This window comes from Penicillium nucicola (genome assembly GCF_028828085.1).
Source record: "Penicillium nucicola strain IBT 29836 chromosome Unknown utg000010l, whole genome shotgun sequence".
Lineage (NCBI taxonomy): Eukaryota > Fungi > Ascomycota > Eurotiomycetes > Eurotiales > Aspergillaceae > Penicillium > Penicillium nucicola.
The window spans coordinates 2,154,850-2,166,877 of record NW_026643134.1 but is presented as its reverse complement, the minus strand read 5'-3'; the positions used below and the strand labels follow the sequence as shown (position 1 = coordinate 2,166,877).

Genomic DNA, 12,028 nt, shown 5'->3' with positions numbered 1-12,028 from the left:
TGTGGGATCCTGAATCATTCCACGTGCGAGATGCTTCGCTGAACCTTTACTCGGTATACTCCCACCTACATCACCTACGGGAGAACAAGCACCACATCGTCCCCAGCTTATTCACAACCATTCCAAGCATGTCTGCACCAACTTCCCCCAAACCCTCTCCCAGACCCTCCTTCGACTCCGAAGACCGCCCAGAGTCCCAGGATCATACGACAAAAGCTACAGGGTCCGGCCACACCCGCTCCGCTAGCGACATGTCCCGAGACTACAGCCCCCGACGACGATCGATCCAGTTTAGCGTCGGAGCCGCGGAAGCCCAGCTGCCGGCTCGGAAGTCCAGTTTCAAGGAAAAGCGGCTGTCATACGGCGATACTCCGACCAGAGAGAGGGAATTGGAAGAGAGGGATAGGGAGCACAAGGCGGCTCTGGCGAATCGAGGGCCGTCTCCGCCTCCACCAAAGTATGCGTTTTCCCCAACCACCTATCGTGATATGTGCTCACTAATTCATGGCAGAACTTACGAGCGAGGCGTCTCCTTTGATACTTTTGATAATTTCGACGCGACTGATTTCTCCCTTACGTTGAACTACAAGCATAAAGGTTACCAGAGCACGCGACGCAGCAGGACCTTTCTGTGCGGCACGGATCAGAACGATTATTCCGAGTTTGCGCTTGAATGGCTTATCGATGAGTTGGTGGATGATGGAGATGAAATTGTCTGTCTACGGGCTGTGGAGAAGGATTCGCGCATAGCCAGTGACGTCGGTATTGAAGAGGGCAAATACCGACAGGAAGCAGAGAAGCTGTTTGAGCAGGTTATCCAGAAAAACAGCCAGGATGAAAAGGCAATCAGTCTGGTGCTGGAACTTGCAGTCGGCAAGGTCGAGAGTATCATTCAGCGCATGGTAAGTTCCACAAGAAGCTTATTGAGATCTCAATCTAATGTGCTCTCCCTAGATTCGCATATACGAACCTGCAATGCTCGTCGTGGGCACTCGCGGCCGCAATTTAAAAGGAGTGCACAGTCTACTACCTGGCTCGGTCTCGAAATACTGTCTCCAACAATCACCCATCCCTGTCATTGTCGTGCGTCCATCCCCGAAGCGCCAGAAAAAGAAACTCAAGCGCCGGGCGGACCCTACACGCCGAAGTTACAACCATATCCTGGAATTAAGCGAGCAGCGCGGTAGTCGCATCTTCGACGCTAGCTCTAGCACTGAAAGCAGTACCTCGAAACTACCAGACGAGGAAGCCGCAGTGGCCGAAGCCCTAGGCCTCCCTGCTTCATATTCAAATGCGAACTCGCGAAGCTCATTATCAGTCTCAGATCGAAGCAGTCTCAGCGTCGATGAATCGGACTCGACTTTTCCGGCGCGAAATTCACTGGATGCTGTCCTCATGGGGAGTCCAGCTGAGAGCTCCCAAGAGAGCATCATTGCTGGCGATGAAAGTGGCCAAACCGACTCTTCGCCAGATGGCGCAGCGGACCGTTCTTTGATTGTCGAACAAGATGATTCAAACGATGACTCCTCGGCGGCTGAGACGGAAAAGCCCGAGGCAGATGACACGCCTGCGAACAAGGCCCCGGTATCCATTCCTGTTATTGAAGTGTCAAATGACAACGAGCAGGATAAGGATGTCGCGAAACCCCCTCAAAAACATGCATAGCCTTGCTCTTTTTTTTATTCTCGTTCCCCCGTGCTGCTAATTCGGGAACTTTTCATATCTCACGATGCATACGATACTCTACACGATAAAATTTATGTAGTTCAGCTCTAGGTTTAGGTCTTGTCTATGGTTTAGTGAGAGAGATTCCTCTGACGTTACCATTCCTCTCTCTCTCTCTCACACACACTCTCTCTCTCTACTTTACCAACAATACAATGCAATCCTCATTCTCAATGGCTGTACACCTTCTATGGTCTACAACCTCTATTGACATTCAACCCTTTTCCTTCTCCGTTTAGATCTTCTATCTTCTTTCTTTTTGATCTATTTTCCATCTAGATAGATTTATATCATACAGTAAATAAACCGAGTTACTACGCAATAGAACACAATGGATGATAAGTAGTCAAAGCCGAAGCATCTTTTTAATCGCATCATAGCTTTAACTTTGAGTTCCAGGTCCTAAGGAAAGGGAGAGACCGAGTGTATGCAAATCAAGAAAAATACAAGATGAAATCAAAGGACAAGGTAATTATTTCGAAGTAGTGGTGATTCTAGTCGTCACCGCCGTCGTCGCATCTGTCTTTTCGTACATTGTTACAAGTGCCATGTCCTATTCTCTCTCCTTCATCCTGAAGCAAAGCCCTGCAAGATATCACCGAGAAAACCGACAATCGACAAGCCGTTTCAACTAGTCCCAGCCATGAAATATGCAACATGAGAAATCAGCAGATATCATATTCATATCGATCGACACGGTATAGCTATAGAATACAGTGTGTCTCCGTCTCTCGGTCGTGTTTGTGTCATGTTTGTATGCCTACATTTCAAGAGACAAGTGGTAGGCATTCAACATTCAGCATTCAACATTCAACAAGCAACATTCAACAAGCAACAATCATATTTCATCCTTTTTTCATCTCCTAGCCCTCCAAACCTTCATTCCAGTCTTTTCATAATCTCAGGCCACTTGTAAAGCGAAGCGAAAAAAGAATACCTCAATAGAAGAAAGAAGGAGACAAGAAACGAAGAAGGGAAACAAATTGAGACGGAAAAAAGAACAAGAGACAAGAAGAAAGAGAGGTCAAAAATGATAATAGAGAAATGTCAAGATTGTACACTATGAAGAAAGGGTAGAGCGTAGGTTAACGTTAAGTAATAAAGAGACTTGATTCCCGTAAACCGACCAGTCGGGGAAATGCAAACGGGGGGAAGAGGCGAGGAACTGAACTGCGTGTGGGAGGAAACACAGATTAAAAGACAAAGAAGCGCAAGCGCAAGGGGTAGGATTTGGAAGCAAGATGGAAAATGGAATCACAAGAAATGAGGAAATCTTTTGAGAGGAACCAAAATAATGGAAACGTTGATCATTACTCCTAAGGAAACTTTCTATGCTGTGGACTCGCCATCCTTCGACGGGGTTTTTGAGGGGCGACGCTCAGCGGCCGCGGGCTGCGACTTGGTGAGCATGGGGGAGGTAGGGTTGGACGGTGGCGAGGTCGCCATGTTATCCCGGTCTTCGAGAGCGGCGAGAGCACTAGGAAATAGGTATTAGTATGAAGGAGGGAAATTGGAGCTAATGGACGTTTGTTGCGTACCTGAAAGCGTTCATGGACGAGGTGTCCTTGTCTTCCTTCTTGCCGGCAGGAGGAGTGCCAGTGCGGCTGCTGGCGGCGCTGTCATCACTGCCGCGAACCAGATTGCCACCGGGACCGAGGTTCTTGCGGCCGCTGTTGGTGCGAGAGCCTCCTAGCAGGCTGGACGGACCAAATGACATGGGCTGGTTGGTGTTGCGAGTCGCGCGCAGACGGCGGAGATCATCGGTGCCGACCTTGCTGGAGGCATAGTCGGGAGGAGGGGCTTGGTTGTTGTAGCTGAAGCCACGAGCGTCACCACGGCCCATTTGCATGCGGCCACCACCTCCACGGTTGCTGTTCTGGCGCTGACGCTCAGCCTCGGCGGCTTGAGCGGCACGAGCAGCAGCCTCACGAATCTCAACAATGGTCTGGGGACCCTTGTCGGCCTCCTTGGTGCTCCAGCGACCAGAACGGAGATCAATGATATCCTAGAAAGCGAGTTAGTTTTTGAGCGACACAAAAACGACATAATGTACTTACCAGAAGCATGAAACGGAGACGGCTGGGCAGGCCAGGAGTCTCAACCATGAGGTGGATGCGAGCAAAGTAGGCGTCCATCATGGCGGGGCCCTTTTCGGAAGCATCGAGACTGGCACCAATGGTGCGGAGCAGACTGGTCAAACTCTCAACCTCGGCCTCGTCGGGAATGCCCTCGTAGTCGACAAGCTTCTTAACACACTCGTGCATAATACGCTCTGTCAACATGCCGAGCTTGTAAAGCTCACCAATGAACTTGACAAGACCAAGACCACGACGCTTAGCGGCAGCGGCAACGTAGTACTCGTCAGACATCATAGCAATCTCCTCAGTAACACCCTCGGGCTTGGGGGGCAGGTTAACCTTCCAACCACGCTCGAACTCCTCTTGACAACGGTTAAGCAGGTACTTGCGGAAGAGACTGCCACCAGCAACGACGTTGCCGGCCTTGTCACGGATGTTCTCATCCTTGATTTCACCGCTCATGCTCTCGAGCATGCTCTTACAGAACTTGGCGTACATAGGGGCCCAGTGGGCCTCGTCAGTGGCCTTCTCAAAGGTGAGCTGAATGACCTGGCGCAGAGTACGGCCATCAGACTCGTCCTTGGACTGTGAAACGATTTCGAGGATCTGGCCGGCGATACGGTCGAACTTCTCGGGGGTCATCTTGTTAAGAGCAGCCTTGACCTTACGCTGCACGACATCGGGAGCCAAATAGCCCTCGCCACCAGGGGCGGGACCAGTAGCAGACTGTCCGACGCTGCGAGGCTTCCAGCCAGAAGCGGTGGTAGTAATGGCCTTCAAGTCCATACCAGCAGTGAGAGGCATGGTCTTGTTCTGCTCGTGCTCACTCTTGCCACCGTGCTTGGGACCACCAGCCTTGCTGCCTTGGCGGGGACCCTTGCTGTTGTTGCTACCGCGAGCAGCAACACCGCTACCAGTGCGAATGCTTCCGGGGCCGTTGAGGCCAGGACGAGAGCCAGGGAAGGGTCCGAAGTTGGAAGAGCCACGGGCACCCATTCCTGGGCCGCCCATAGGAGGCATACCGCCAGGTCTGGGTACAGTTCCGAAGGTACCCATGGGGAAGTTACCACCAATACCATTACGGGAGGGACCTCGGCTACCCATGCTGGGAGTGCGGTTGGACGGAGTGCGAGAAGAAGCGTCATTGTCACCGACAGTCTCGCGAATGCGCAAGTCCCAGTCGACAGAGATCTTGTCCTTGAAGATAGCTTGGAACTGAATCAAGAAGTCCCGGTCGTAGTGGAAGCGACGGCCAGCAGGGGAAGCGGCATTCAGAGCAGCATTAGGAGGAGTGATGGATGAGGGGTATGTGACCTTGCTGAGGTCGTCCAGGAACTTGGCGTTCTGGAGAGATGTCATACCAGGAGTTGGCTGCAGAGGCTCAGTAGGCTTGGGGGTATCAAGCTTGAGACCGGCAGGTTTCTTAGCACCAGCAGGCTTGGCGGGGGGACCCATGTCAGAGACAGGGGTAGCAGCACCGCTATCAGCAGGAGTGGATACTTCGGTAGCACCATATCCACCCTTCTTGAGAGAGGCAAATGCGTCCTTGTCACCAGAGTCGCTTTCTCCCAGAGCGCGGGCGTTCTCGCGGGCAACTTCACGAGCCTCGGCCTCAGCCTCAGCCTTCTTCATGTTAGCCTCATAGTTTTCACGCTCCTCACGCTCCTTGCGCTCGGCTTCGTCCTTCTTGGCCTGCTTGGCACGGTAGTAGTCCTCCTCAGCAGCACGTTCCTTGGCCTCGATCTCAGCCATCTCACGCTCAATGGCATCGAAGTCAATTTCGTCGTCATCAGCGGGAGCAGGAACAGGAGCCTTCTTAGGCTCCTCAGCGACCTTCTTGGGCTCCTCGGCAATCTTCTTGGGCTCCTCAGCAGCCTTCTTGGGCTCCTCAGTAGCCTTGTCCTTGATGCTAAGGTCCTCGATGGCGGCACGAGCAGCCTCGGTCTCGTCCTCCTTGGGCTTGGACTCGGCTTCGGCAGTCTTGCGAGCAGCCTCATCGGCCAGGCGCTTCTGGTCAGCCTCATCCTGTTGAATCTTGAGACGAACGGCGTTCTTCAACTCCTGCTTCTTCTCCTCATCAGTCTTGGCAGCGTTGGCCTTGCTATCGGAACGGTTGTGTTCAGTAGCGCTAGCAGTTCGTGGGGGAGGAGTAGCTGAGGGAGGGGGAGTGAATTTCACAGGAGAAGGAGTAGCACGTGCGGGGGATGCAGGGTTCTTTTCGAAGGTCTTGACAACACCACTGCCGGGGTCTTTGATGACAATGGGGCTCTTTTTGGAGGGAAGGATAAAGTGAGGCTTGGGGGCGGGGCTGTTCGAAGTACGGCTGGCATTGTGAGAGTGGCCAGAAGCAGCCGGGCCGGTGGGTGCCGGGTTGTGGCCACTGAGGCTCGATCCTGGACGGTCAGTAGACATAGATGGCTCACGCGAGAGAGCAGGTGCCTGGGGACCACCAGGGAATTGGGTGCCCATCGGGTTGGGGAACTGTGCTTGAGGGTTGAAGGGCATGCCGGGACGAGGTTGGGGCGATGGCGGCATGTAGTAAGCCCCTTGGTAGTAACCATAGTTGGGGTCGTAGGCGCCTGGGTAAGCCTTCATCATAGTTAGAATCTGTTCAAACTGGCCGCTTTCTGGCGCAAGGTCCACGGTAAAGTCCGGGGTAAAGGGTTTATTTTGTTTCTTTTTTTGGTAATTGCCACGCCGGGCCGGGGGTTTGGAGGAGTTAAACGCGGAAGAAGAAGGGGGTCTCACAGATTGAGGGGCCATGTTGTGGGGGTAGTAGGCGCCGGGAGGCATCTGGCCGGCCATGGGGACCGGGTTCATCTGGGGAGTGGTAGGGTTCACGTTCGCCAGGGCAGGGCTGCGGTTGGCTTGGTGCGGCGAGTTAGGGTAACCCATAGGGCGACTCTGGTTGCCATGGAATTGAGGGCCCATGTTGGGACCGCCCCGCGGCTGGTTGGGAGCCCGGAAACTGGGGTTAGGCGAGTAGGGAATGGGCTGTCCCTGGTAACCGGACTGGGAGTATCCACGGCCGCGGCCACCCTGGTGAGGATAACCAGAGCGTCCGGGGACGTTACCCATGTTGCTCATGTCACTGTGGGTGGATTGAGACGATTCGCGACGCAGGTGCTGGGAACCGTGAGTGAGGGCGGCCTGTTAAAAATTCGCCGTGAGCAGAGGGATCAAATTTAAGAGACTTGAGAAAGCGGAAAAAGTGGCGCACGTAAAATACGCCACATATCATGCACGAAGCCAGGGGACAAATTAACGATATTGTGATACTTACGTTAGCATCGCCTGATTCTCCAAAGCTGCCGAAGTTCGGCACGTTGCCTTGCGCCTGGTATGTCGATGGTGGAGGACGTCCACCGCTGGATGCAGGCTGAGGAATAGGCGACGGGGAAGTCTGAGGAGATGTCACACGAGGGTTCGCAGATGGAGCACTCAGGCCACCCTGGGCAGGGTTGGATGCAGGCACAGCGGGAGCGCCCATGTTGGGGGAGCTCTGCTGGTTTGCGAATCCGAACTGAAGGCTGTTGGGACGACTGGCGGCGCCGTTGGGCATCTGTCCGGAAGTACCCGCGGAAGAAATGGTCACAGAGGGCTTGCGAGAGTGATCACCCTGGGAAGCCGGAGCAGTCGGGGCGCCATTGACAATGGTCACGCCCGAGGCAGGTTGGTTTTGCATGGGTTTGCCGTTCACAGGGGAGACGGAGCTCGACTTCCCATGTTGCGCGGAACCGCTCACGGTGGCTGAAGCGGCGGATGAATCCGTCGCGGACTTCTTGGTTGCGTTGGCGTAGGACTTGGGGGCCTGGTTGGAGGCAGGGGTTGCGGGCTGGGTCGAAGCGGAGGTCGCGGTGCTCTGTGCTTGTCCCGACTGAGGAGGGTTCGAGGTCATTAGACAGGTGGTGTCCTTAACGCGCGAAGGGAGCGAGATATTTTCGAGGGGAGAGACGAGGTGATGTCAAGGCGCGGAAACGTGACAAGGCCACATCCAAACCTGGGATGTCGACACACACAGTCAAAGGGATGAAATCGTAAAAAAAGAAGGGATGAAAGATCCCAGATGCAATGAAGACCAGGTACGCAGCAAATGAAGCAGCGTTTTGGTCGACAAGGCGGGTAGTTGATGATTTGATTTTTCTCAAATGGGTGGGTGAAGGAAAAAGTCGTTTCGGTGGAAAAAAATTCGGGGTTTGTGGAGGAAAACGAAAGGGTAAAGGCGCGACTACGAACGAGTCAGGCTCACCTCACGCCAAAGTCACGATTTCAATATGGGATTCTTGAGAGAGACTCAAGGGCAATTTTTGCAGTCAGAAGATTTGTTGAATTCCGAAATTCGAGGGAGGATGGTCTGTATTCTATGTATCTACTTCCGCCACCATGACATCGCCTATACAAAGAAATCAAGTCGCGAGCAAATGATGGAACAATATGACTCAGGGGAACATGAACTATACAGAACAATACTAAGGTTACAGTATCCAAGGATCTATTGTACAGTTCTTTTTTGGTAAATACACTTGAAGCTGCCCACAATAGTCAGTGAATATACAGTGTTCTGATGTGTTGTGTTATATCTCTTTTCTGAGTATACTTCGAATAGCATTTACTACCTTTCTTCCTCGCCTCCTTTGTACTTCTATATACTGTGCACTCCCTATACTCTCCATACCCTTCATACTATTTAGCGGAGCAAATGGCCAGAACCTGCCAACTTTAAGCCTCTCGCCCAATGTCTTGGCAACACGTGATCCGCTATACATCTCCAGGTTCTCGCCTTCTGCGAGGGGTGTGACTCACTGCTATAATTAGTGTTTATTCTCCGATGAGTCTACCATGAGATCATGAGGCTCTGGATTCCATAGGCGGACTAAAATCCGTGAGGGGTGGTGAACAACACCCTCCAGATAGCGGCACAAGAGGCTATTCATGATAAAGAATGAGACCATGGCAATAGGCAGCTAGAATTTGTCACAGAGCTAAAGTTCCAGTTTAACGCAGTACTGTTTTTTTGTTCTTTATCTTGTAGTAGTAGTTTAGAAACGAAGTTTGACAAAGCACCGCCTACCTACCATCACTCCATTTCCGGGAAAAAGAGGATTACCATTACATTTGGAGTGGTAGACCTGTATCTCAAGGTTTGTATTCCATAGGATTAGTAAACAATTAGGTCGGATTCCGAGATAACGTTAAACAATGCCATGGTGAGAGTGACACTAGTGAAGTAACCCATAAGACGGCCTTTGCATGAACGCGGGCCCTAAAGCTGTGGTTTTCTTTTCTAGGGAAGAACTAGATGCCTACTTGGAAGCCATCTCCTATATTCCCAACAGCAAACACAAACAACAGAATTACTCGGTCCATACAGGATATAATCAAGATCCAGATCAAGCTCAATTCCATAGTTGATATTCAGCAAGGTAAGCCATACAGGTCCTGCGTTTCCCAGCATCTCAGCAAAAGTAAACAATAATATTCTATTTTTGGGTTGTGGGATTCTCACTCAATCCTACAAGTAGAGCGAAGCCCCCTTAAAAGCAGATCAAGATCGATCATAGCCCGTTGCGCGCGAGCGGGAAATCTCGTCGATAGCCCGTGCCGCGAACTCACTGCCAGAGGAACCAGCAGAGTCCTGCTCGTTGTTAAACCAGCCCGATGCCCATCCGCTGCTGGTCTTTCGGGCTGTGCGGGTACCTGGTTCCTCGTTATCGACTACCTCGAAGGAGTTGTCGCTGCGGTTCTTACGCAGGGGTACGCCATAAGCGAGATCATCTGATTCGGGCACATCCAGATTGGTATTCTGCTCCTCGCGAGTCAGGGTTGACCGAAGGTGATCCAACAGTTCGCGCTGCGAGGCGATGAAGTGGGCCTTCTCGGCGCCGGACATGGAGGACATCTGTCGCTGAAGCAGATTACCGCTGGCGGACAGTTCCTCTTCCCGGGCTTCGCGAGTCTTTCCGGATGTAACCGAGCCTACGGCTGAACTGAGGACTGAATACCAATCATTGTTGGCGGAAGCTCCGGCAGTGGGAATGTTGAAGCGCGACAAGAGGGACTGAGCGTAGGAGGCAGCATTTGGCTGGGGCGGTGTGGATGGACGCTGCGGGGGAAGACCGAGTACCTTCTGTCGGATCAGATCGATGGCTTGGTAGAAGTATTGGAGGCCCAGAGCCTTAGCCCGTTCATGGGTGCGGCCGATGATGTCCTCGATCTCCCGCTCGTGGTGTGTCAAAAACGGGTCCACGTAATCCTGGTATAACAAGCGAGCCCCTTGCGTCTGGGGGAGGACGAGATAAGACAGGAAACAAAGGCGGATCCAGCTATAGAAGGGGAACCTGTGAGTTGTTCATAATCAGCTTGCGATTTCGGCATGGCTGGGTGCGGGGAATGTACCATCCAATGATGAATACTGTCCAGGATTCTGCCAGAAGAATGACAGAAAGCACCACCCAGTACATCAGCCATGGGGCGAGTTGTGAGGGGTCGGAAGATCGCAGAGCTTTGTAGGAAGCGAATACTGGGAGGAGGATCGTGATGATCGAGCTAGACGATAGATCTGCGTTAGCTTATTGTCGGACCCATCTTTAGGATATGAGCTCTTGAGGTATGAGCACTCACGACAACAAGTCCGCAAAGATTCCGAACATGGTGGGCGATGTGTGAGAAATGAACTCTCCAGGAGATACAATCACCGCTTTAATGAAGAAGCTGCACTATCGTTTTCCGCCCCACTGTCTCAGGAGGACAGAGGGCACAATAAAATTGGGGCTCGGAGAACAGGCAACAACAAAGACAACGGCCGGCCGCTGAAATGGAAGAAGCAAGAAACAAGAGGCAAAGGACAAGTTGAGGCCAAGGAGGTGCGGTGGGAGGACCTCCAAAGGATCAACCACACACTATGACGCCTGCACGTCAGCTGGACGGGGTCCATCTGGAAGCAGCCCTAAAGTACATAACTTATACACTTGAGTTTCTTTTGCGAAGAAGGGCTTCCTATCTGTCATTCAAGGGCTTTGAGTTGAGTAGCGTACAACTACTACACCTGGCCAACCTCCAGGGCTTATAACTATCGACTGTTATTCAGCTCCAGAGCTGGTTCGAACTCCAATGTTCATGCCAAGATCAAGCGGATTAGTTAATCCGGCTTAGTCACCGATGTTTTTCAGGTCTTTCTCTTTTGTTCCAGCTTTCAGTATAGAGCTTGCTCAGAACCAATTAGCTCGTGCCCTACGACCGTTGAGTCATCTCCACGGCACAAGGCATTCATCAATATCCACCGAGAGTATCTCATTGTCATACCTGGCATCATGGAGTTCATTTATGCAGGACTCATTTGCCTGTTTTCAACAAATGCCGATTACCTAGGACGTTACTTCCCATGATGAATAGGAGCTATACATGGTGTGGCAATGGAGTTGGTCTCCTTGGCCGTCATATCCGCAACTTATGTGACCCAGTGACAAGAGCACTTGTTTCACTCCTACATATGGCGTCTACCAGATTTGCCAATATTCAGTCTCTCGCTGCTGTGGTCGAGAATGCTCCAGGTGTCTCTTTCGATCTTGCTATTCCGGAGCAGCAGCAAAGCACTAACAACGTCTATCTGATGGCAGAATTGAAGACGCCATAGACATTGGATTGTGATTCAATGGGATTGAATCCTGCGAATTTTACTTACTTCGAACACCTGACCGGTGCTAATGCTGATTTTTTGGATGTGTTTCAAGTGCTTTGTATATTTTCCTCTGTTTTATGCCTTATGCTGAATGGTCCTTACGCTATTAGCATCAAAGGGTTGCACGTTCCAACTCCATAACCTGGGTGAACCGCTCGTGATCATCCGGGGAAGTATATAGAAAGATTTCATCAAGGACATGTTACCCATGTTGGATAGGATCATAGTAAAGTCTTTCTTATTTCATGCCCTATCCAAGCCGATTTGATCTGACTGTAATACAAAGTCCATGATACTGACCTCGGGAGTTTCAAGGTTAACGCCGAGGTCGTGGGCTGGCAGATTGGCGTGCTTATGTAACGCCCCAAACGGAAAGGGAACGCCATCAAGTAAGTTATACGGGGGTAGCACCACTCATTTATATATTCCGCATTTCTTTTATATTGAAATCTGCATTCATCCTCGTCCATCTACTCATCTAGTTTATTCATGCTTGGCTCTTCTATTTCCATACTATAATCACCGAGACCATCTTCAACTGTTGTGG

At 51.6% G+C, this 12,028-nt stretch overlaps 4 protein-coding genes across 4 annotated transcripts; 2 read left to right on the top strand and 2 right to left on the bottom strand.

Annotated features, from left to right (window-relative positions):
- Positions 1–128: 128 nt before the first annotated feature.
- Positions 129–1,665, top strand: N7511_009366 (universal stress protein; the record flags this gene model as incomplete). Its single annotated transcript, XM_057131743.1, has 3 exons — positions 129–457; positions 512–902; positions 955–1,665. The coding sequence occupies 3 exons, from the start codon at positions 129–131 to the stop codon at positions 1,663–1,665; spliced, it is 1,431 nt and encodes a 476-aa protein (XP_056979731.1).
- A 1,321-nt stretch (positions 1,666–2,986) lies between these two features.
- On the bottom strand, positions 2,987–7,701 carry N7511_009365 (putative eukaryotic translation initiation factor subunit eIF-4F; the record flags this gene model as incomplete). Its single annotated transcript, XM_057131742.1, has 4 exons — positions 2,987–3,202; positions 3,264–3,730; positions 3,783–6,953; positions 7,087–7,701. The coding sequence occupies 4 exons, from the start codon at positions 7,699–7,701 to the stop codon at positions 3,055–3,057; spliced, it is 4,401 nt and encodes a 1,466-aa protein (XP_056979730.1). The 3' UTR covers positions 2,987–3,054.
- Positions 7,702–9,348: 1,647 nt separating this feature from the next.
- N7511_009364 (HVA22/TB2/DP1 family protein) lies at positions 9,349–10,453 on the bottom strand (the record flags this gene model as incomplete). Its single annotated transcript, XM_057131741.1, has 3 exons — positions 9,349–10,141; positions 10,200–10,349; positions 10,425–10,453. The coding sequence occupies 3 exons, from the start codon at positions 10,451–10,453 to the stop codon at positions 9,349–9,351; spliced, it is 972 nt and encodes a 323-aa protein (XP_056979729.1).
- Positions 10,454–11,187: 734 nt separating this feature from the next.
- On the top strand, positions 11,188–11,436 carry N7511_009363 (uncharacterized protein; the record flags this gene model as incomplete). Its single annotated transcript, XM_057131740.1, has 1 exon — positions 11,188–11,436. The coding sequence occupies one exon, from the start codon at positions 11,188–11,190 to the stop codon at positions 11,434–11,436; it is 249 nt and encodes an 82-aa protein (XP_056979728.1).
- Positions 11,437–12,028: the final 592 nt, after the last annotated feature.